At 41.5% G+C, this 25478-nt stretch overlaps 1 protein-coding gene across 2 annotated transcripts in view; it reads left to right on the top strand.

Annotated features, from left to right (window-relative positions):
• The window catches only part of ATP13A4 (ATPase 13A4), a 132278-nt gene that overhangs the window by 40769 nt on the left and 66031 nt on the right, over positions 1-25478 (top strand). For both annotated transcript variants that reach the window (XM_045812656.2, XM_087861518.1), the window contains exons 3-7: positions 9589-9735; positions 14085-14155; positions 14245-14325; positions 16002-16071; positions 17604-17738. In XM_045812656.2, coding sequence (XP_045668612.2) covers positions 9589-9735; positions 14085-14155; positions 14245-14325; positions 16002-16071; positions 17604-17738 — 504 coding nt within the window. The remainder of the gene's footprint in view (positions 1-9588; positions 9736-14084; positions 14156-14244; positions 14326-16001; positions 16072-17603; positions 17739-25478) is intronic.

Raw genomic sequence — 25478 nt, 5'->3', positions numbered from 1 at the left:
TCCCTGACTCATCTCTCCCTCCTCCTCTGTAGCCCAGTGTCTCCAAGCCCAGGTGCCTCACATCAACACCATTTCCTAAGGGAGCTAGACACTTTTTGTCTATGCTTTTACTCTTAACATTTCTTGTGCTATTCTCTATCCTCTTAATTCATTCGGTTATTTATTCATTCACTAAATACTTCCTGGAGCACCCGTCATGGACCTGACATTGTTATAGGTACTGGGAACACAGCTATGACCAAAACAGATGGAAATCCCTGTCCAGTAGAGTGACATTCTGGTGAGGAGTCAACTCACACACATTTTCTATAAAGTGAATATAGAAAATAGTTGTTCTACCTCTATTTATGAAAACCTATTCACCTCTCAGCCATCTACCTCCTTCTCCATAGCTGATCCGTTCTGTGCCTCAATTCTGGGGGCGAGTTAATTACCTGTCCTTCATTCTCTTTTATTTTTTTTAAATTTTATTTTTATTTATTTATCTTTTAAAAAGATTTTACCTATTTACCTGACAGAGAGAGACAGCCAGCGAGAGAGGGAACACAAGCAGGGGGAGCGGGAGAGGAAGAAGCAGGCTCCTAGTGGAGGAGCCTGATGTGGGCTGGGATCACGCCCTGAGCCAAAGGCAGATGCTTAACAACTAAGCCACCCAGGCGCCCCCTTCATTCTCTTTTAGCTCTGTATTTTCACCTCTGACTGCTATAATGCCTTTTGCAATCTGCCTTGTATTAAAATGCTATTCATTTCACATTTTGTAAAATAGCATCTCATTGACTATTTCATATAATTCCCATAACAATCCTGGGAAGTGGGCATTATCATCAGTCTCTACTTTACAGATGAGGATACAGATAACACTTTGCACACTAGTTAACCTAGTAAATGTCACCCAGGCTTTCTCCCTTCCTACCCCTCTCTCCCTCTTTCCCTCCTTCCCTCCTTCATAAATTTGATGAGCACAGGTTGTGTGCCAGCCACAGTGGTAGCTCATGGACTGGGGGGTGGGGGTAGGGGTGGGGGGGTGGGGTAAAACAATTAGTCAAATCAAGGTTCTTGACCTCATGAAGTTCATTAGATCACTACACAAATAAATGTAAACATCCCATTGTTATAAGTGCTGCTTAGGAAAGGTTCATGATTATGGTAGGATTATAAGATAAGGCTTTGACCAAGTCAAGAAAGACTTTCCAAGCTCCAAAGGATGATGAGTCAAAAGGTGATGGTGGCTGGTGGGGAGGGACAAATGGGAAATGGGCCAGAAAAAGGGAATAGTGTGGACAAAGAACTTGCACCTGCCTTCTGACCCTCTAAATCCAGAGTTTCTTCCCACTGTGCTGCATTTTATAGTTTTTTTTTATAGTTTTTTTCTTTTATTAGATTATAGGCTTTTTGAAGACAGTACTATGGCTTACTTTTCACTCTCCACATCATCTAGTACATGGCCACAGCAGATGCTCAATATTTATTTAATTCAATTAAATAAATTGAATTTAATCTGTAATAAATAGTCTCATGGTTTTTACCAGCACTTTCTTACAAAGATGCTGAAGCAAAAGGTCATGGTTGAGAAAGTAAGAGAAGATAGTATTATATTTCTTTAAGGTACACATTCCCTCTTCTGAATAGCATTCCCCCACCCACTATTTCAACGTGGTTTTTCCTTAGACATCCAGACAGAGAACCCTGAGGTCCTGTGGGCTCTCCTTCAGAAATGATTCTATGTTAAGAAAATTGTTTTTAAGCCATTATCCTTCATAGCACAGGGCTATTTATTTATTTACTTATTTTTTTAGTGTATGCTTTAATCCCCATCACATATTTTACCCATCCATCTCCCACCTCTCCAGTAACTATCAGTTTGTTGTCTCTAGGTAAAAGTCTGTTTCTTGGTTTGTCTCTCTCATTCTCTCTCTCTCTTTCATCTCCCTTTGCTTGTTTGTTTTGTTCCTTAAATTCCGCATACGAGTGAAATCATATGGTATTTGTCTTTCTTTGACTGACTTATTTCACCTAGCCTTATACTCTCTAGCTCCATCCATGTTATTCCAAGTGGCAAGATTTCATTCTCTTTGATGGCTGAGTAATATTCCAGTGTGTGTGTGTGTGTGTGTGTGTGTGTGTGTGTGTGTGTACCACATCTTCTTTATCGATTCACCTATTGATGGAGACTTGGGCTCCTTCCATAATTTGGCTATTGTAAATAATGCTGTAATAAACATAAGGGTGCATATATCCTTTCAAATTAGTGTTTTTGTATTTTTTGGGTCAATACCCAGTAGTGCAATTACTGGATCGTAGAGTAGTTTTATTTTTATTTTTTTGAGGAATCTCCATACTGTTTTCCGCGGTGGCTGCACAGTTTACATTCCCACCAACAGCGTATGAGGGTTCCTTTTTCTCCACATCCTCACCAACACTTGTTTCTTGTGTTTTTGATTTTAGCCATTCTGACAGGTGAGGTGATACTCATTGTGGTTTTGATTTGCATTTCCCTGATGACAAGTGATGTTGAGCATCTTTTCATGTGTCTGTTGACCATCTGTATGTCCTTTTTGGAGAAATGTCTGTTCATGTCTTCTGCCCATTTTTAATTGGATAATTTGTTTTTTGGGTGTTGAGTTGTACCAGTTCTTTATGTACTTGGGATACTAACCCTTTATCAGATATGTCATTTGCAAATATCTTTTCCCACTCACTAGGTTGCCTTTCAGTTTGGTTGATTGTTTCCTTCACTGTGCAGAAGTTTTTATTTTGATGTAGTCCTAATAGTTTATTTTTGCTTTTATTTCTCTTGCCTCAGGAGACATATCTAGAAAATTGTTACTCTATGGCTGATGTCAGAGAAATTGCTGCTTGTGCTCTCTCCCAGGATTTTTTTTTTTAAGATTTAATTTATTTATTTGTCAGAGAGAGAGAGCACACAAGCAGGGGGAGCAGCAGGCAGAAGGAGAAGCAGTCTCCCTGCTGGGCAAGGAGCCCAGTGTCGGACTGGATCCAGGACCCTGGGATCATGACCCGATTGGAAGGCAGATGCTTAACCAACTGAGCCACCCAAGCGTCCCTCTTCTAGGATTTTTATGGTTTTAGGTCCTATGTTTTGAATTTATTTTTGCGGTTGGTGTGAGAAAGTGGTCCAATTTCATTCTTTCGCATGTAGCTGTCCATTTTCTTAACACGATTTGTTGAAGAGACTGTCTTTTTCTCATTGCATATTCTTTCCTCCTCCATCAAAGATTAATTGACCATATAATTGTGGGTTTATTTCTGGGTTTTCTATTCTGTTCCACTGGTCTATGTGTTTATTTTTGTGCCAGTACCTACTGTTGTGATTACTAATACAGGGCATTCTGTATTGTGATTTACAGTTCGAAAGGTATTGGCATATACATTGCCTCATTTGGTCTTTTCTGGTAGAAATTATTTTTTCCCCATTTTACAGATGGAAACACACAGAAGTTTAAAGAAGAGTTTAGTGTCCCATAGCTGTAAGCAGCGAAAGAAAAACTTCTATCGAGAGCTGAACTGGAGTTGGAACTGGAGATCTTATTATCCCCTGGCCAGTGAGCAGACTCTGCAGAAGCAATAGTGTAAAATGATGGAAGAGTAGAGTCTGGAGCCTGACTGCCTGGGTTTCATTCCCAGTACTGCTCTTGACCTACTTTGAGCAATGTATTAGCTTAGGCTGCCATAATAGCATACCACAGACTGGGTGCCTTAACCAATAGAGAGTTATTTTCTCACAGTTCTGCAGGCTAGAAGTTCAAGATCAAGGTGTTGGCAGGATTAGTTTCTAGTGAGACCTTCCTGGCTTGCAAATGGCCAGCTACCCTCTCTCTGTGTTCTCACATGGGAGAGGGAGAGGTCTGGTTCTTCCTTGTCTTATAAGGGCACCAGTCCTTTCGGATTAGGACCTCACCCTTATGACCTCACTTAATCTGAATTACTTCCTGAAGGCCCTGTCCAGATGCACTCACGTTGGCGGATAGGGCTTCAACATATGGAATCAGTCCATAACAGGCAAGTTACTTACCACTCCCCAACTCTGCCTCCACCTCCTCTTCTTGTGTTAAGTGGGGCTAACAATAGGACCTGCCACATTGTCATGAGAAATAAATGAGAGGGTACGTGTAAGGTGCTTTGATGAAATCCGTGCCTGGCATGTAGTCATTCCATGGGCCTTGGTTACTACACACTTTTAAAACCAATTTTGACTTTTTATTTGTTACTTCTTACCATGCACTGCATCTCCAGATATTTCAGACAATTAGTCAGCTAACTCACTGCCCATCCTTCCCTCAGAAAATGATCATAAAAACAAACAAAATATTTAATGTCTCCAAAAGTATATGCTGAATTGCTCAGGATTTCCTCTTTTTTTTTTTTTTATGCACACATAGTTATAGCCCTTGCTTTGTCATATAAATTCCCTGCTTTGTCCACTCCCCATACCACCATCACCCCCTCCTTTTTTTTGGTGAACATGTCCCAAGAGTAGTGAGACAATAATCAGTGTGAGATTTCTTCAATGCACAGAACTTTCTTTCTCTATTTTATAACTAAATCCTACATTTTAGCCAATGTCAACTTTTTCCAGCTAAGCAACTTTGGGAATATGAGGTCAAGCTATTAAGAGTATCATTGGATACGACCAAGAAGGGGAGAGGAAAGAAAAAAGTGATAATTAGATATAGAAAGAATAGTATTTTGCCAAAGTCATGGGTCTGTAAAGGCAGTACCGTGTTTTAGAAAGAACCTGAAAAAAGTAAGCTCTTATTACCTTATCCATAATCCTCTAAGTACTTCGTCTTAGCTAGAGTTTATGCCTGAACATTGTGATGTATCCATGTCCAAGTGAAAAACAGTGACATTCTAATATCTCTTTGGAACTTTGCAATAGGTTACTTTTCTTCTTCTTTTTAAATTTTTTTTATTTTTAATTTTTTAAAAAGATTTTATTTATTTATTTGAGAGATAGAGAGACACAGCACAAGCAGGGGGAGGGGCAGAGGGAGAGGAAAAAGCAGACACTCCACTGAGGAGGGAGTCCACTCTGGGATCATGACCTGAGCCAAAGGCGGATGCTTAACCGACTGAGCCACCCAGACGCCCTGGCAAGAAGGCAAGCTCAGAAGTACATTTCGCGTAGCAAACTCCTACACAAGGTCAGTCACAGCATTGGCATGAACGTAAAGTGACCATTACACTACTTTAAAATTCCAACAGGTAACTGTGTATTACAAAAAGTTGTAAGAAGATAAGCAAGGCCACTCACTCTGTGCAAATATAAAAGTTAACCTGGCGTTTCAAGTTCAGAAATTGCAAGGCCACAGGAAATAAAAAGTGCCCAGGTTCCCCCCACCCCTTTCTGTCCAGGTCAAACAAAGCTCCCCTGTGTGCATTCAGTTCTTTGAAAGGCACTCCTGAATTCTTTTAAATTCTACTCTTAGAATTCAGGGACTGAGCTAGTTAATTCTCTTGATAGAAAGAAGGTAAAGCCTGCTCAATGAGACTTGACGCGTTACACTTCCAGATTTGCCAAGCAAACAGTTTGGGTTATTTGCATTACAAAGCAGTTATTTAAAGTGGTAGATCCTCTGGAACCCTTAAGTCTCTTATGGATCATTAACTGCTTGAGAGAGCTGGGAAACAGTGAAGTGGAATAGCCATTTCCAGGTAAAACTGCTTCTTCTTCAGAAAGGAAAAATAAATCGGAAGGCTCTCAGAGACTCTCACATTTCCTCAAAGGGAAAACGAGCTCCTATTGACAGGAAGATCTCAGGAACAACATGCTGTAGAAAATAAGGCACAGAGCCATAGGCCAACGAGCATTGTTGCACTCAGCTACGGGCCAGACCTTGGACCCCGTGCATTATGTATTATTGCATTTAATTCTTCAAGCACCCATGAAATGTGGTGTTCTCATCCCCACTTGCCGGATGCAGAAAATGAGCCTCAAGAGAGTTGCACTGATTTTCAAGATGGTTCAGAACTGAGATCTGCTCAGGATGTGCTCAGGAAGGGGCCTGTGCTGTTTCCATGTTGGACAACACCAAATCAAAAGCCGGGAGAAGTTGATGGCGTTATCCAGAACGACCACCTCACACTGACACATTTCCCTCCATTTCTTTGCCTGCTTTTTTTTTTTTACCCAACCAAAGGTTGGGTAAATTTCTTTAAAAAAATGAATGATTTTACAGAGTGTTTAACACAACAGTAAACAAGAGAAAAATCGGTATTATTACCCACTCTAAGAAAAATGGTTGCTCACTATGGTATCTTTACTGGATCTCTAGAATTATAGTTTGCATTATATCGGTGGCCTGGGTAGATCAGTTGGCTAAGCGGCTGACACTTGACACTTGATTTCTGCTCTGGTAATGATTTCAAGGTGTTGAGATTGAGCCTGGGGTTGAGCTCTCTCTGCTGTTCCCCCCTCACCCCCTGCCGCACATGTGCACCCATGCATTCTCTCCTTAAAAAAAAAAGTTTTATACTTTGCATTATATAGAATTATGGGTTATAGGGTTTGGCAGGTAAGAGGGATGGTAAGAAAGAAACTTAAAGGCAAGTATAACCAAACACCTTTGATTTAATTATGATACAAGTGATGTAATAAGATGGAGGCATGTAGATGAATTTTGGTCTCACACTTATCTAGACTAAGGCATGCAGTCGGTGCATTGTATTAACACTGACCTGGGAGAACTTGGGAGTTCCAGTGTTCCACTTTGCCATTCCCTTTTTAGGCATTATAATCAAGAGGTCTGTTTGCTGTCACACAAGGGCAACAGCTTGGTTTTAGGAATCAGATTCTCTGCTGCCAAGAGAGCAGAGATTGTGAGAAACTGGACACTATTTGTTATATGATGCAGATTTCATGGTGATTTTCATATATGAGCCAAAAACCATGGACAACTTGTTGAAACAAAGAGGAAAGAGCCAAGATTTGGAGTGGGAAGACCTGGCTTCAGGTCTCGGTTCTGGCCTTACTACCCATACCAGACTGGCCTGGTCTGAGCCTCACTGATAGAGTACCCGGAACAGAAGTACTAAATAAATGTTAACTATTTATTATTATTATTATTATTATTAGATATTCAAACAAAACCCTCTCACAACAACACTCCCTTTGAGGTGGTCAAAGGCAAAGCCATATAATGGCTTTCATATAATGCTGAACTACGTCAATGTCAAGGTGTGTCCTATGGAATTGTTGCCTATCCTGCAATACTTAGAACTTGTCCACCAGTTCAGCGGCTCAGTCATTAGAAATTCAGCCATATTCAGCCATTTTTAGGCTCTGAAGGCAACGTCATGCAAATCTGGTTTAATTTGATATAGTTATATATATATATTTACTGAGGGTAATAGCCAAGGTTACTGGTTTTTAGAATTAATTCCTTAACTTTCAAATTTCTATTGTTTTCCCCTTTCTCTTCTTCTGTCCCCTCCCTTCTCCTTCCCTTTCCTTCTCTGCCCTCATTGTCACCCCTTCCCTCCCCACACCCTTTGCTTTGCTTTCCCCTCTTCCCCCTCCACCCTAGCTCTCTGTCTCTCTCTAACTTGGCCTCTGTCTGTCTCTCAGAAGCTGTGTTAGGCCTGGTTGAGCACAGATACCCATCAGATGCAGTCACTACCCACAGTACAAGAGGAGTGATAAGGTGACAGGTAGAGATTCAAGTACCCGGATAGTTCAGGGGAAAGAGAAATTAGAGAGATTCCCATGATGTGATCTTTGAGCTGGGCCCTAAAGGATGGGTTAGGGTCTAGCTATATGTAGGCTTATTTTTTTTTTAAGATTTTTATTTATTTATTTGACAGAGAGAGAGACAGCCAGAGAGAGAGGGAACACAAGCAGGGGGAGTGGGAGAGGAAGAAGCAGGCTCCCAGCAGAGGAGCCTGATGCAGGGCTTGATCCCAGAACGCCAGGATCACGCCCTGAGCCGAAGGCAGACGCTTAACAACTGAGTCACCCAGGCGCCCCTATATGTAGGCTTAAAGAGAGTAAAGAAGAACATGTATTCGAGGCTAAGGAAACTGAAGGAGCAAAGCCATGGAGGTGGGCTTCTCTTGAGGAGAATCAGTGTGAGATTAGCTCCAACAACGAGTGTATCTTCTCCTCTCTGTCCTTTCACAGCATCAGCTGGGACACTCTTCCCAGCAAACATGGGTTTGGTGGAGATAATTACCAGCTCTGACCTACGTTCTTTAGGCATCAAATTGTTTCCCAGGCTGGACTTCCCTTGCCATCCTTCCTAGCTCCTGAAATAAAATCCTAGTGGATTATACGCATAGCATATACCCGTTCGGATAACAACCACATTGTGGTACCTGTTACTCAGTCCAGTGCTGCTCACTCTAGTTCTATTCTGTGATGAAGTCATCCATGAACTTCAAGGGAAGAGGCTTCAGCTAGGCTCATGCAGGGAGGTACCTCCTTCAGTCCTACCTGTGCTAACCTTTTGACAATTACATCTGGGCACCTTCAATCCATGCATTCAGTCATGGACCAACATCCATTCATTCACTCTCACCAGGCAGGTCACAGTTCTCCACATGGGTGGGGTATAAGGGACAATAAAGCATGGTTCTTATCTTCCAGATGGTCTTGATGAACTAAGGGAATACAAAGCAGAAAGTGATTAGGATGGAACTGGAGGGGATTATGCTGAGTGAAATAAGTCAGGCAGGGAAAGACAATTATCATATGGTTTCAGTCATATGTGGAACATAAGGAATAGCGTGGAGGACCACAGGAGAAGGAGGGAACACTGAAGGGGAAGAAATCAGAGAGGAAGACAAACTATGAGAGACTCTGGAATCCTGGAAACAAACTGAGGGTTACGGAAAGGAGAGGGGTGGGGGGATGGGGTAGCCGGGTGATGGGCATTAAGGAGGGCACGTGTTGTGATGAGCACTGGGTGTTATATGCAACTAATGAATCATTGAACACTACATCAAAAACTAATGATGTACTATATGTTGGCTATCTTAAAATAATAATAATTAATAATAATAATAATAATAATAATAATAATAAAAGAAAGTGGGGGCAGTTGGGATCTTTAAGACTGAGGATAGTGATAGTCTCCCCCCAATCACCTTCCCCCGCCACAAGATGGTGTTATAGGGGTGTCCCAGAAGAGGTAGAATTGAAGTTAAGCCTGGAAAACCTGGGATGGTTTGATCGTTCTGGCTTCCCCATCCTCCGAGACTAGGAGAAACCCTTTGGAGTGCTTGCTTGTTTTCCTTTTTTTTCTGTGAAATTTTGCATCTAGCTGTGGCCTCATGGCTTGGAGAGAAATAGGGAAAACTAGCTCTTTTCTGAGAATCCATCTTCCTACCCTTGAATTTTGTTACATGTGCCATTGCCTCATATTCACATCCAGATCCCTTAATAAATGATGACAGGATTTTCCCTTCAAAGCTTTCTATCTACTAGTGTTCAAGGGCATGTAATTTTGTGTAGAATGTTTCTTATCTCCATAACCTTACAGGATTATATTAAAATGATGTTTCCTAGGTTGCATTTTAGTCTGATGACTCCTCTTGACTTCACGGGGGTTTTGGTGTCTATTTCCTCAGGATGAATTCCAAACTTATTCACGGAAAAAGGTAATGTGGGTCTACCTGTCGTCATTAAACAGCGCATTTGGTGTCACTCCTGGCCACCCTCTCATTACAGATGAGGAGTACATCATAAATAGAGCCATCAGAAAGCCAGACCTAAAGGTAAGTAAATTATGGTAATTGCTGATGCTAGAGAAATGTGAAATTTCGCTAGAGAAATTTCTTCCCCAAAATACAAGTTTAGATCCGCCACCATGTAATTCTCTACAGTATACGTAGAACGTTATAAAGAACATGTACTTTGGAGCTAGACGAGCTGAGTTCAAATCTTAGCTTCATCCCTCTAAACTGTACAGCCTTAGATCAATTTCTAAACTCTGCTGAGCCTGTTTCCTCATGTATAAAATGATGACGATAATGCCTACCTCTAATGTTCGTTGATGACATTCAATAAGTGAAGGAATGCAGAGATCAGGATGGTGCCAGGTACATAGTAGATGCCCAGTACGCATTAGCTCTTAGTACCATCGGACCCCGTATGGTACCCTGTGAAACAGGGTTTCCCTTACTGGACTGTAATCACCCAGAACATCCCAGAGGCTTTGCTTATGTCTGCAAAATGACCTTATTTTGAGTTCTCTCATTCAAATGTATTTGGGTTACTCCCTCTTCTCCATATTAAATTAATACTACTTGGCTTATGACTAGTTAACATTCACATTAAAGACATTTTATAAGACAGACTATTTTCTCTGAAATTTACGTATGTGTAGACAGCTGTTTAGTTTTATGAGCTCAAGGCCAATTTTTAAAAATAATAAAAGTGAATTGCTGAGTGGTTTCTCTATTGTCAATTGTTATCACCCAGCTGTTTTAACTGCCCAAACAAACAAAAACAAAAGAGGTCAAACACCTTCAACTAACAGATTGCATAATGTGTCAGGTGGTTATTCACCTGGAAAAGTGGGCATCTCAAATCAATTTTATGGACCTGACATTATTATTGACCTCCACCTTCTTTAATTTCATCAGACAAATAAGCGGACAACAAGATGAAGAAATGCTCAAATAAACAAAATGTAAAGAAGGGGCAGAGGTCTTGAAATGGAAAGATCTGGCACCAGGCTTGATATCTTCATTTACCACATATGGCATAGAGAGTTTGGCTAATTACTGCCTCTCTGAGCCTTGAGCTTCTTCTTTAGAAAACGAAAGCAGTGACTCCTTCCGTGCCTGTTTCTCAGGCTGTTGTAAACCTAAGATGGGACGGTGGACATTAAGGTGATTTGTGAACTGTGCTGAATGACATTCATAAAGGGCAGAAACTTTCACTGCAATTGGAGGAGGTTCCACAGGCTCGGCCGTGACAATAGTGATGGTGACAGTGAGGAGAGCAACAGTACCACATGACAAGGCCCTTCAGGGAGAGTCTGGAGACCTGCAGCAAAAGAGCTCTGTGAGCTTTACAAACGCAGGCCAAGAGGAGACTCTAGGGATCATCGTGGGATTGCAGGCAAAAGGAAAACCCAGTGCTTAACCTGTTAAACAGGATGCTCTCACGACGTGTTCCAGCAAGAAATGAGGAGCAGGAAGCCTGAGGAGGGGCAAGCTTCCTGGTTCTGAGCAGAAAGATGAAAATCACCCCACTGCATACCCCTGAAGTCCTAATTACTATTTCCTGTCTGAAGTTCCAGGAAATGGGCAAATAAACTCCACCCCATGCAAATATTGTACTTCACCTCCTCTTACTGGTGCCCAGAGCCTCTGATGGGGAAGAGGGAGGCAGGGAAACTCCAGGCAGACATGATTCCTGCTGGGGAACGTTAAAGATATTTGAAAGGTCTGTGATGGGGTCATCCTTCTTACTCAGTGAGGAATGGCCTCAAGAAATTATCAGGAGATAATGGAACTTTCTATTTTCTGACCTGAGGTAAAATTTACCCGCAACCTCTTCATTCCCCGTTATTGCTGCCGTCACCTGCTGGTGTTCTGTGTCTATTATGTTTTATAAGCTTCTCAATCTCAGGCTGTGCTTTCACATCCTCTAGATTTAGGCTCCCTAATGGAGCAGGGGCCTCACATTTTCCCACGGCTCATCCTTTAAAAATGTCCTAACTTGGATTTTTGAACCTATGGAATTCATAAAGGAGGCAACCCTCACTTTATGCAACTTGAATTGTGGCAGTGATGCGAATTTTCAACCCTTCTTCCAAGACTCGCGTGAACATTATATCCTTTAAGAGACTAGACTTTGGAGCCTTTGGGTTTGAGTTCAAATTCGACCCCTGCTTCTTAATAGGTGGGATCTTGGGCAAATGACTTAATCAAAACGAACTTCGGGGATGAAGGAAGAAGTGAAGGTGAAAGTAATACCTCTCCTGCCAGAGGATGATGAAAAAGACTAAAGAGAATGTGTGAAAAGCCCCCAACTCAACAGACAGTGGCTGTGAGTACAGTCCAGCTCTGCTTGCAGAATTCCAGGGACCGAACAGGAATGGCAGGTGTGAGGCAGCAAGCGTGAGGTCCCAGTGTGGGCCACAACTGCCTTCAGACACTCTTTCCTTACTTCCACTGGAAGCTTGTGAAGGAAGAATCACTCCCAGAGGCAGTGCACCCCAATTTTACACATTAAAAATCAATCAGAAAATAGGATTTATTTTTTAAAGTGATTTTGCAACCAATCTCACTGAAATAAATCCATTCTGTAAAATAAAAAATACAGCATTTAACACTCTTTCTGGGTAACTATGAATGTGTGTGTGTGTGTGTGTGTGTGCACTTCCATGGGCACACACAGATATTTATCAAACAGTGTTAAGATTCATTTAGTGTAACCCAGGTGTTGCAGCTTAGGGATTTAACCTCTATTTCTAGTTGTCATGTGATTGTACAAAGCATTCATTCACTTATTTACTAAAAAAATGTGTTGAACACTTATTATGTTTCAGCTTTATGCTCTTCCCGGTTCTAGAATGTATCTAACAATTATACGGACTGTACTATTCATGGATATAGAACACACTCAGAAGAGCCGCAGTGGAAATTAGAGATTATCTGCTCAGTTGCCTCAATTTATTCATGGGGCAACTAAGGTGTAGAAAAATTTACTTGAGTTTCTCAAGGACACAATTACCAGAGTAGCTACAAAGGGTAGAACCCCGTTTCGCAACGTTGGCCGCACATTAGAACTATCTAAGGAAAATTTAAAAATATTTATGGCCAGGTTGCAACCCAGACAAATGAACTCAGAATCTCTTGGGGGTGGAACCCAGACATTAGTATTTTTTAAGCTTCTTAGTTAATTTCAACGGGCAGCATGAGGTTGTAACCATCGCTCCACAACAGTATGACAGGCTCGCGGTCTCTCTTTGTACTCAGCTACGGCACCACTTGACGGAGATTCAGATTTGCATATAAAGTTACGGAGAGAAATTCAGAAACAAGAATGCCTAATTGCCATCAGCATTAACCTTACCTTTCCTTTTCGCTGCCCACTCCCTCAGACCCTCACTTCCTGGAGCCCATTTCCTTGCAAGAGCCTCCTCACCGTCTTCCAGAACCTGCGACCTGTCTCATCGCTGTCATTGACTCTTCTATAGTTTTCTCTGCAAGTCTAGTGCCTTAAAGAAAATGTCCTAAATACCTCCTCCTAGCATTTAATGCTGTACACACTCTGACCTTTCCCTTTCTAGCCTCATTCTCCAGTCTGCAGTCAAATAGGCCCGCTCGATTGCCCCTCCCCACAGCTAACTGGTGCACCATCTCTTTGAAATGCCCTCTTTCCTTCCCAGCTGAGCAAAAGGCTTCCAACCCGTCCAGGCTGCAGCTCACATGTCAGTTCCTCCATGATGCCTTCCATCATCTGCCCTCTTTCTATTTCTACAGCATTTCAATACTATAAATGTTACTTTAGTGTATTTTTATTTCTTTGACATGTATGTGTTTGATTATATGGCGTCGTTTTCTCTCCTTTTTTGAGGTTTATATTTATTTATTTATTTTAGAGAGAGAGAGAGCACGCATGCATGAGTAGGAGAGGGAGGTGCAGAGGGAGAGGGAAAGAGAATCTCAAGCAGACTCCAAGCTCAGAGCAGAGCTCCACTCCGGGCTCCATCTCACGACCCTGAGATCAGGGCCCTGAGATCATGACCTGAGCCACAGCCAAGAGTCAGCCGCTTAATTGACTGTACCACCCAGGAGTCCCTAGTTTTCTCCTTTGTAACATTTTCTTCTCTTTTTGCATTATCAAATAGTGGAATGCAGAGACTGAATTTTATTCACATGCTATGCATATAGTAGGCCTATGATCCACATCGACTGAATGATCATTTCTAATAAAGAATGCCATTTGTGTATTAGGGAAGGTTGGGGTAAGTTAGGAAAGGATCATCTTAAATAAGTTTATTAGGGATCTATCTTTGCTTCTTCCCCAGATGCTTCTTTAGCCACCGAACTATTATGTGTTTACTGATCCTTAAACTAGAGACTTTCTTAGTACTTTTCTTTTGCAGGTGAGATGCATAAAAGTACAGAAAATAAGATATGTTTGGAACAACTTAGAAGGACAGTTCCAGAAAATTGGGTAAGTTGTTTCTGCAGTTTCATCCAAAAGAGAAATTTATTTCAAAAATATTGTTTCTAATTATGTCTTTCTCATTATTCTTATTTCAGCTGTTTGGAAGATTGGCTCAGCTCTGCCAAGATACATCTAAAATTTGGATCTGGTCTAACAAGAGAAGAACAAGAGATTAGGTACCATGCCTATTGTTATCTATATCAGCTCAAAAGGACAGTTACCATTAGCTAAATAGAAAGCCCAGCACTTAGTTATCTTAGCTGGTCAATATCAGAAAACCCTGTAGTGCTCTACTCAGTATTGTTAAATTAAAGGCACGCACATGCATTGTTTCACTTCATTAGAGTAACCTTGTAGGAGAGGTGGAACAAACGTCCTTATCCTCCCGATGTAACACATGAGAAATCTGAGGCTCACAGAGGTTTGATGGCCCGAACGAGGTCACACAGATGGGAGGTGAAAGAAGAGCTGAGTCTTAGGAAGGGCACAGGGTGGAATGTTAAGAGGGTAGCTGGGTGATGGACATGGGGAGGGTATGTGTTGTGGGGAGTGCTGTGTATTGTGTATGACTGATGAATCACAGACCTGTACCCCTGAAGCAAATAATACATTATATGTTAATTAAAAAAAAAGAGTCTCTCAAAACCTCATTGTGTGGTTTTGAGCAAGTTACTTCTCATCTCTGGGATTTGGTTGCTTAACTGTTAACAAGGGGTGGAGGAATCTGTAAAGTCCTTGCTGGTCCTAAGTTTCTGTGATTCTCACATTCTCCTCCACCCCATTTTCCAGTAATTGAAGGGACCTAGAGCCTTGCTGCATCAGCATCACCCAGAAGCTTGGTAGAAATGCAGAATCTTAGACCACACATCATCCTTATTGAATCAGAATCTTCACATTAACAAGATCATGAAGTCATCTGTATGAACATTAAAGTTTAGGAGGCACTGCTCTAATACATTTGGCCAAGCTATTTGATCTGAATGTCTATACAGAAGGCACAGAGAGGGTGGTCAGTGTTCCCAACAGCAAAATAACTCATAAAGGGCCATTGCTCTGTATAATCAAAGACACATATCTCTAGGTTTTCAATTAAAGGGCTGTATAACAGTGTGTGAGAGCTATTTTTGAGATCCCAGCATCTTTTCGCTCGTATTAAAAGAAATTCTGCAGCTTCCCAAAGCTGAATAGGGGTAGGAAGGTAGGTCTGGTAATTTTTTTTATTATAATAATATTTTTTATTATATTATGTTAGTCACCATACAGTACATCCCTGGTTTTTGATGTGAAGTTCGATGATTCGTTAGTTGCATATAACACCCAGTGCACCATGCAATACGTGCCCTCCTTACTACCCATCACCAGCCTATCCCATTCCCCTACTCCCCTCCCCTCTGAAGCCCTTAATTTGTTTCTCAGAGTCCGTAGTCTCTCATGCTTCATTCCCCCTTCTGATTATCCCCCTTTCTTTATCCCTTTCTAACCAGTAAAACGATTTTCTTGTAATGATCCCTCCATCCCACATCCACAAAGCCAAAGTTGGGGACAGAGTTGAGAGAGTGCCAATCTTGAGACTACTTGAATGAGGCAATGGCTAACTTAAATACCCAAATTGCCATCAGGGAAATATTTAGACCTGAGGAAGAGTCTAGTTCAGTAGATGCAGTACGATCATGTGTATTGGTTTTGCCGTTGGGAACTCTCCCCTTCCTCAGTTAGTTTGAAAAAGATGGGGGCGTTATGTAACAAGGGGGACTTTTGTTGATTGTGAGAAAGTGATAGACCTTTGTTAGAATGAGTAAAAAATGGGTTTCATTTTTATTATTAATAACTGATCTATGATCTCTCCCTATAGGAGGTTAATCTGTGGGCCTAATACTATCGATGTTGAAATCACACCAATTTGGAAACTACTCATCAAGGAGGTAATCAATATTTTCTCTTGGTGCTGGCTAGAGAATAAAGAAGTTTAGTTCTAGTCAAAAGATCAAGAATTCTACTTGTTAGTACGTAACTGCACTTTGGGATATTTTAAAAGAATACAAAGTATAGTTTCTTCATATCTCTTTTCTACTCTTTTCTTGGAGACCATCTTTTGCACATGGCTCCTGATACAGTATAAGATACAATGCTCATTGTATCTACTTTTCCTTTTATAACTGGATTAACGTACATTTCTTCTCTTTCTTTCCCTTTTAATCCTGTTTCTTAGTCTGTCTCAATTTTGTGAAACTAAAATAATAATTAAAAATTTAAAGACTCAGAACTTTTCTTATGGGCAACAATATACAATTTCCTCAGCATCTAAAATTATAGGAAGAAAATCATCTGCTTGGACTTAATAGTTTTCTCGATCTCAGTATGTGTGTGGGAGGAAAAAAAGGACTTGACCATCAGTTACTGAGTTGAATTTTTCCTCTTTGACTCTACCACTGGGCTTATTTTTCATTTTGCCATGATTATTATGAAACTATAACCATACAGCTGTACTCTGGGTCTTTTCCTGCACTTCACTACTTGCTTTACAAAAAGCATATTAAACTCAAGGTACTTTCTCAATATTTCTAGCAAGCTTTCTTTCAGGCATGGAAGGAAGCAAAAGAAACTGATAGAAAATGTTTCTGTGTGCTCCTTTCCTAACCAAGGATTACTGTTCCCATCCTAGACAAATGGAAATCAACTAGAGACTATTGGAATAAGGGAGCAAAAAGTCTTAAACCAAAATAGGCTAACGACTGTTGGAGTTAGCCTCTCCTTTCTCCCACAGGGTTCTCGATGTTCAGTGACAGTTTCCCACTTTCAGCTTGGCTCTCTACTTATGAGAAATTGTAGTCTTCAACTTACCCATTAATCTAAAGTATCTTGATGGCTTTGACGATGGCAGGTGGTGTGTCATAGGGAAGAACAACAGACTCAAGAACATTTTAACTTTGTAAACCTGAATACTTTAACTCTGTAAACCTGAACTCTAACTTCACCCTTCTGATGGCCAGCACATGTAAACTGGACCTGGTAATATTCACACCCTACACCCTTGCGGGGGCCAACATGAGGACCCATGAGATATTACTTCGTAAATGATAAGGTGCAGCAGTGGTTAAAAGTAAGTGCTCTGGGGCCAGATTGCCTGGGTTCAAGGCCTGATCTGTGACTGTTGCAGCTGTGTGACCTTGAGCAAGTTTGTCAAGGTCTGAGGCATAGCTTCTCCATCTTTGCAATGGTGATAAGTAATAGCTTCTGGGTAATAAGGTAATTATGGAAATTAAAAGAGAAAATTCAGGTAAAGTTGCTTAGTGCAGTGTCTGGCACATGACAATTGCCGAATAAATGTAATAAGAATGAGAATACTGCGTGGGATGATTTGTGTCACAGAGATGCTTATGAAAGCAAACGAGTCAATGAACTGCTAAATATGAAGACTGAATATTCCCTTTGTCTTCCTGTCTTCTGCCAACAGGTTTTAAATCCATTTTACATATTTCAAGTCTTCAGTGTCTGTTTGTGGTTTAGTGAAGACTATAAGGAATATGCTTTTGCCATCATAATCATGTCCATCATATCCATAGCCTTGACGGTATATGATCTCAGAGAGGTGAGTTTTTTCCACCAATCTTGTGGCCGCAGAAAGGGAACGGTAGGGACTTTATTGAAATTTTGTTAGAAAGAAGAATCAGGAAATAGTCATTGCCCACCCCACAATAAATGCGACCAAGTTTGTGAATATCTAGCACAAATACTGATGTCGAATACGATCAGTCCTTTTCCTTCCCTCACATCCCAATTCCTAACCTTCCAAGGTATTTTTTGCCCTCTAAAGAGGGCTGATCAGCCAGAAGAACTTACAAATATCTATAAATTGTGAATAAGCGAAAAAATATATCTTGAAGATGGTGGAAGAGGGTGGAAGGTGGAAAAGTCTACTTAATGACTCTTTTGCCCTTTCTGTTTGGTTGGTACCTATTTGTTAAAGCCCGAGTCCAACACTTGGCTTTCGTTATGCCCCCACCAGGGGATGTAAGTGTTTTTGGGGACAAATCATGTAGAACCGATTGGCTGATCATGCTCTCCCACTCTCAAAATTAAGACTTCAAACCATTCTCTCCTCACCTTTTATGAGATCCCCATTTGCTCTTATTCCATTTTCCTCTAATTCAGCAGATAATCTCACCTCTTGTTCTACAAAGAAGATAGAAACTATAAGACAGGAAATTGCTCAACTCTCCGCTCTCCAACTGCCAGATGACCCTGTCCCTGCCTCCCTCCTGCCCTGCCCTCTCATTACAGAGGAGAAAGGGCCCTCTGCCTGGGCTTGCAATGGCATCCTTGCCCACCTGCTCAGGGGGCTTATGTGGTCACTAAATAACCTCCCCACTCCCTCCCCCAAGGGCCTTTCCATTAGTATGAAACGTGCTCAAGCGAGGTAACAATCCCTTCTCTTTTTTTTTTTTTAATGATTTTTTATTATATTATGTTAGTCACCATACAGTACATCCCCGGTTTCCGATGTAAGGCTCGATGATTCATTAGTTGTGTATAATACCCAGTGCACCATGCAATACGTGCCCTCCTTACCACCCATCACCGGTCTATCCCATTCCCCCACCCCCCTCCCCTCTGAAGTCCTCAGTTTGTTTCTCATAGTCCATAGTCTCTCCTGTTTCATTCCCCCTTCTGATTACCCCCCTTTCTTTATCCCTTTCTTCCCCTACCGATCATCTTAGTTCTTATGTTCCATAGATGAGAGAAATCATATGATAGTTGTCTTTCTCTGCTTGACTTATTTCACTTAGCATTATCTCCTCCAGTGCTGTCCATGTTGTAGCAAATGTTGAGAACTCGTTCTTTCTGATAGCTGAGTAATATTCCATTGTATATATGGACCACAACTTCTTAATCCAGTCATCTGTTGAAGGGCATCTCGGCTCCTTCCACGATTTAGCTATCATGGACATTGCTGCTATGAACATTGGGGTGCATATGGCCCTTCTCTTCACTACGTCTGTATCTTTGGGGTAAATACCCAGTAGTGCAATGGCTGGATCATAGGGTAACTCAATTTTTAACATTTTAAGGGACCTCCACACTGTTTTCCCAAGTGGCTGTACCAACTTGCATTCCCACCAACAATGTAGGAGGGATCCCCTTTCTCCACATCCTCTCCAACAATTGTTGTTTCTTGCCTTGTCTATTTTTGCCATTCTAACTGGTGTAAGGTGGTATCTCAGTGTGGTTTTGATTTGAATTTCCTTGATGGCTAATGATTTTGAACATTTTTTCATGTGCCTGTTAGCCATTTGTATGTCTTCATTGGAAAAGTGTCTGTTCATATCTTCTGCCCATTTTTTGATTTGTTTATTTGTTTCTCGTGTATTGAGTTTGAGAAGTTCTTTGTAGATCTTGGATACCAGTCCTTTATCTGTAGTGTCATTTGCAAATATATTCTCCCATTCCGTGGGCTGCCTCTTAGTTTTTCTGACTGTTTCCTTGGCTGTGCAGAAACTTTTAATCTTGATGAAGTCCCATAAATTCATTTTATCTTTTGTTTCTCTTGCCTTTGGGGATGTGTCATGAAAAAGGTTGCTTTGGCCGATGTCGTAGAGGTTGTTGCCTATGTTCTCCTCTAGAATTTTGATGGATTCCTGTCTCACATCAAGGTCTTTCATCCATTTGGAGTTTATTTTTGTGTATGGTGTGAGATAGTGGTCAAGTTTCATTCTCTTGCATGTAGCTGTCCAATTTTCCCAGCACCATTTATTGAAGAGACTGTCTTTTTCCCACCGGATGTTTTTTCCTGCTTTATCAAAGATTAGTTGCCCAAAGAGCCTAGGGTCCATTTCTGGGCTCTCTATTCTGTTCCATTGGTCTATGTGTCTGTTTTTGTGCCAGTACCATGCTGTCTTTGTGATCACAGCTTTGTAGTACAGCTCGAAATCCGGCATTGTGATGCCCCCAGCTTTGTTTTTCCTTTTCAACAGTTCCTTGGAGATTCGGGGCCTTTTCTGGTTCCATACAAATTTAAGGACTGTTTGTTCCAGTTCTTTGAAAAATGTCCTCGGTATTTTGATCGGGATAGCATTGAAAGTGTAGATTGCTCTGGGTAGCATGGACATTTTAACTATTTTAATTCTTCCGATCCATGAGCATGGAATATCTTTCCATCTTTTTATGTCTTCCTCAATGTCTTTCAAGAGTGATTTATAGTTTCTAGAATATAGGTCCTTTACGTCTCTGGTTAAGTTAATTCCAAGGTAACGTATGGTTTTTGGTGCTATTGTAAATGGGATGGATTCCCTAATTTCTCTGTCTTCAGTCTCGTTATTCGTGTATAGAAATGCAACTGATTTCTGAGCATTTATTTTGTATCCTGCTACGTTACTGAATTGCTCTATAACTTCTAATAGTTTGGGAGTGGCTTCTTTTGGGTTTTCCATATAGAGTATCATGTCATCTGCAAAGAGAGACATTTTGACTTCTTCTTTGCCGATTTGAATACCTTTGTGCCCTTTTTGTCGTCTGATTGCTGTTGCAAGGACTTCTAGTACTATGTTGAATAATAGTGGTGAGAGTGGGCATCCTTGTCGAGTTCCTGATCTTAAGGGAAAGGCTTCCAGCTTTTCCCCATTGAGAATAATATTTGCAGTAGGCTTTTCATAGATGGCTTTTATGAGATTGAGAAATGTACCTTCTATTCCTACACTCTGAAGGGTTTTAATCAGGAAAGGATGCTGTATTTTGTCAAATGCTTTTTCGGCATCAGTTGAGAGGATCATATGGTTCCTGAGTCTTTTCTTGTTGATATGATGTATCACGCTGATTGATTTGCGAATATTGAACCACGCTTGCATCCCAGGTATGAATCCCACTTGATCGTGATGGATAATCCTTTTAATGTATTGTTGGATTCTTATAGCAAGTATCTTGTTGAGGATTTTGGCGTCCATATTCATTAGGGAAATTGGTCTGTAATTCTCCTTTTTGAGGGGGTCTTTGCCTGGTTTGGGGATCAAGGTAATATTGGCCTCAGAGAATGAGTTTGGTAGCTTTCCTTCTGTTTCTATTTTTTGAAATAGCTTTAGGAGAATAGGTATTATTTCTTCTTTGAATGTTTGGTAGAATTCCCCAGGAAAACCGTCCGGGCCTGGAGTTTTGTTATTTGGAAGGTTGTTTATCACTGACTCAATTTCTTCATAATTAATTGGCCTGTTTAAGGAATCAATTTCTTCCAGTTTCAATCTTGGTAGTTTATAGGTTTCCAGGAAGGATTCCATCTCTTCCAGATTGCTTAGTTTATTGGCATATAGCTGTTGATAAAAATTTCTAATAATCCTTCCAATTTCAATGGTGCTCGTCGTGACCTCTCCTTTTTCATTCATAATTTTAATAATCTGGGTCCTTTCTCTTTTCTTTTGGATAAGTCTTGCCAGGGGTCTGTCAATTTTATTGATTCTCTCAAAGAACCAGCTTCTAGTCCTGTTGATCTGCTCTACTGTACTTCTGGTTTCTGCTTGATTGATTTCAGCTCTAATTTTGGTCAACTGCTTCCTCGTGCGTGGATTAGGCCTGTCCCTCTGTTGCTGTTCCATCTTCTTGAGGTGAGAATATAAAAACTGCATTTTAGATTTTTCTATTCTTTTGAGTGAGGCTTGGATGGCTATGTATTTCCCCCTTAGGACTGCCTTTGCAGTATCCCATAGGTTTTGGACTGTTGTATTTTCATTCTCATTGGTCTCCATAAATTGTTTAATTTGATTTTTGATTTCCTGGTTTATCGAGTCATTCCTGAGCAGGATGGTTCTTAGTCTCCAAGTGTTTGAGTTTCTTCCAAATTTTTCCTTGTGGTTGAGTTCCAATTTCAGAGCGTTGTGGTCTGAGAATATGCAGGGGATAATTTCAATCTTTTGGTATCGGCTGAGACCTGTTTTGTGTCCCAGAACATGGTCTATTCTTGAGAATGTTCCATGGGCATTAGAATAGAATGAGTATTCTTTGGTTCTGGGGTGTAGTGTTCTATAGATATCTATGAGGTCCAACTCGTCGAGTATGGCATTCAAATCCTTTGATTCTTTGTTTAGTTTTTGCCAGGGTGTTCTGTCTATTTCTGATAGTGGAGTGTTGAGGTCCCCCACTATTAATGTATTTTTATTTATATGTCTCTTTATTCTGGTTAAGAGTTGGCTTGTGTATCTTGCTGCTCCCCTGTTGGGGGCATATATATTTATAATTGTCATATCCACTTGTTGAATACTTCCCTTAAGAATAATATAGTGCCCTTCTGCATCTCTAACTATAGTCTGTAGTTTAAAATCCAATTTATCTGCTATGAGAATTGCTACCCCAGCTTTCTTTTGAGGTCCATTTGCGTGAAAGATGGTACTCCATCCCCTTACTCTCAGTCTGAATGCATCTTTGGGTTCAAAATGAGTCTCTTGTAGACAGCAAATGGATGGGTCATTTCTTTTTATCCAATCTGCAACCCTGTGGCGTTATGGGATGGTTCAAACCATTTACATTAAGACGATTACTGAGAGATATGATTTTAATAATGCCATGTTGCCAGTAAAGTCTTTGTTTGTATTGGCTGTGACTTTCTGTTCTGTATCACTCTTGGGGCCTTTTTACTTTTATAGAACCCCCTGTAATATCTCCTGTAGGCCTGGTTTCGTGGTTACAAAATTGGTTAGTGACTGGCGATTCTGAAATGTCTTTATTTCTCCATCAATTCTGAATGACAGCCTTGCTGGATAAAGGATCCTTGGCTGCATGTTTTTCTCTGAAAGAGCTTTAAATATGCTCCCCCAACCCTTTCTCTCATTCCAGGTCTGTGTAGACAGGTCTGACGTAATTCTGATGCTTTTGCCTTGGTACGTGAGAAATTTCTTTGCCCTGGCCGCTTTCAATACTGTATCCTTGCATCTAATATTTGCGAAGTGCACTATGACGTGACGTGGCGTAGGTTTGTCATGGTTGAGCTTGGGAGGGGTCCTCTCTGCCTCTTGGACACAGATGTTTGTTTCCCTCGCTAGATTAGGGAAGTTTTCAGCTACAATTTGTTCAAATATCTCTTCTAGACCTCTGCTTTTCTCCACCCCCTCGGGGATGCCGATGATTCTAACATTGGATCGTTTCATTGAGTCAGTAATCTCCCGTAACCTACATTCGTGGGTGTGGATTTTTTTAAGACCATCTTCTATTTTCATTTTTTCCTCTATTAACCCATCCTCCAATTCACTAACCCGTTCCTCTGCTTCTGCGACCCTGGCCGTCAGAGCCTCTAGTTTTGCCTGCATTTGGCTCATAGAATTTTTAATTTCTGTCAGATTCACTCTCATTTCTGTCCTTAGGGATTCTATATTCTCAGTAACCTTTTCGTTAATAGTTTTTTCAATTCTACTCATCATTTTGACCATCGTTACTCTGAATTCCATTTCTGATACTTTGGTTACATCCATATCCATTATTTCTGTGGCAGAGGGCACAGACTCACTGTCTTTTCTTTGCTGGGGGGGGGGGGGCTTCTCCTTCTTGTCATTCTGATGAGGAGAGGTTGCGGGGTTTCCAGAGCCCAAATTATTGACTGGGTCCCAGGCCGTGCCGCTTGTTTTATAGGGATCTTAGGGATGTGGGCTTCTTCTTTAAAGATTTTATTTATTTATTTATGTGGCAGCCAACCAGCGAGAGAGGGAACAGAAGCAGGGGAGTGGGAGAGGAAGAAGCAGGCTCCCAGCGGAGGAGCCCGATGAGGGACTCCTTTCCGGAACGCCGGGATCACGCCCTAAGCCGGAGACAGGCGCTCAATGACTGCGCCACCCAGGCGCTCGGGTTGTGGGCTTCTTGATTTTTCAGCCTGCCTTCTGTGTTCTGGGGGAGTTGCCTGCGCGATACTCAGGCAGCCCTGTTTGGGTAGAGTCTCCGCGTCCCCTGCGAGGGAGGATGGGGATGGGCGCTCCCTGAGCCGGTATTTCCAGGCTTTTGTTCTCTGGCAGCTTTCCCTGGCGGTTTGCTGTGCCTCTTCTGAGAGTCAGAGCAGCAGCGGCCGAATCTCAGCCTCTGTCTCAGAACAGAGGGATCGCGGACCGTTCTCTACTAATGTTCTGGCCACTTTAACTCTGTTACTGTTGGTGCTGCTCAACCCTGCAGTGTCCCGGGATGTGCGCCCCACACCCGGCGTCCCAGCCCTCACTTCCAGGGCCAGCGTGTCTCTGTCCTTTGTGTTTCTAACGCCGCCAGCCGCCCAGCGCGCGCTCCGGAAGCTCCCGGTCTCAGTCTGGATCCAGTGAGCGCACCGGGATTCTGGTGTTCTGGGAGGTGCCTGGTGGCGCGCGCACCCGGCTCACGGTCTCAGTCTGCTGTTTTGCGGGTGCCGACCGCGAGCCCCGCCCGCTCCCCCGTGCAAGTGGCTACCGCTTCCCGGCGCCCAAACATGGCGGCTCCCTCCCCCTTCCGTTTATCTTCCGATATCTGTGCGCGGTTTCACGGCTCCCCGCTTCGTACCTCAATACTCAGCGCTGGAGATGTTCATTTGTAGAGATCCAGATGCGTCTTCCTGCGTCTCAGCTGGTTCCGTGGTTGTTTAGGCTGGTCTGGTACCTATCCAGCTCGACTCGGAGGACCGGCTGAAAACGGTGTCTCCTACTCCTCCGCCATCTTAACCTGTCTGCAACAATCCCTTCTCTTGACCAAGCTTCTACCTAGCTACTACTCTAGCTCTCTTCTCCCTTTTACAGCAAAACTTCTTTATGCATGCTCTCCTCACTTGCTCATCTCTCTCTCACTTCTCTCTTTACTGACCTGATTTTCTCTCTTGTGACTCCATTAAAGAACTCTTGTTAAGGTCACCACTATAATTCTAAGGCCATAATCAGTTTTAAATTTTTTTTAAAAAATTCCTTTTTTAAACTACTATTTTTTTTTGTTAGTAGAAGGAGAAATATATGGATACAATTTTTTAAAAGCTCAAATAGAACAATACAGTTGCATCAGAAACCAGGGATGTACTGTATGGTGACTAACATAATACAATAAAAAAACATTAAAAAAAAAAAAAGAACAATACAGTGTAAATAAAAGGTAAATATCCCACCCACCTTGGTTCTCTCGGTATCCAGATCCCCTTTCTGAAGGCATCCACTGGGGCCAAATGTTCTATAACGTTTAGCAGTAGGAAACACATACGCACAAACTTGTTTCACACAAATGGAAATACACTGTGATTACTCTTCTTCACTTGCATTTTTCACCTAATATATCTTAAATATCTTTCCATATCTGCACAAATATGTTTTTCTTTAGATGTACCATAATTTTTAAACCAACCTTATGTTGATGGATAGTT

The sequence above is a fragment of the Ursus americanus genome, chromosome 4, assembly GCF_024610735.1.
Source record: "Ursus americanus isolate L20-20 chromosome 4, mUrsAme1.1.p, whole genome shotgun sequence".
NCBI classification, from domain to species: domain Eukaryota; kingdom Metazoa; phylum Chordata; class Mammalia; order Carnivora; family Ursidae; genus Ursus; species Ursus americanus.
This window is presented reverse-complemented; position numbering and strand designations above follow the sequence as displayed.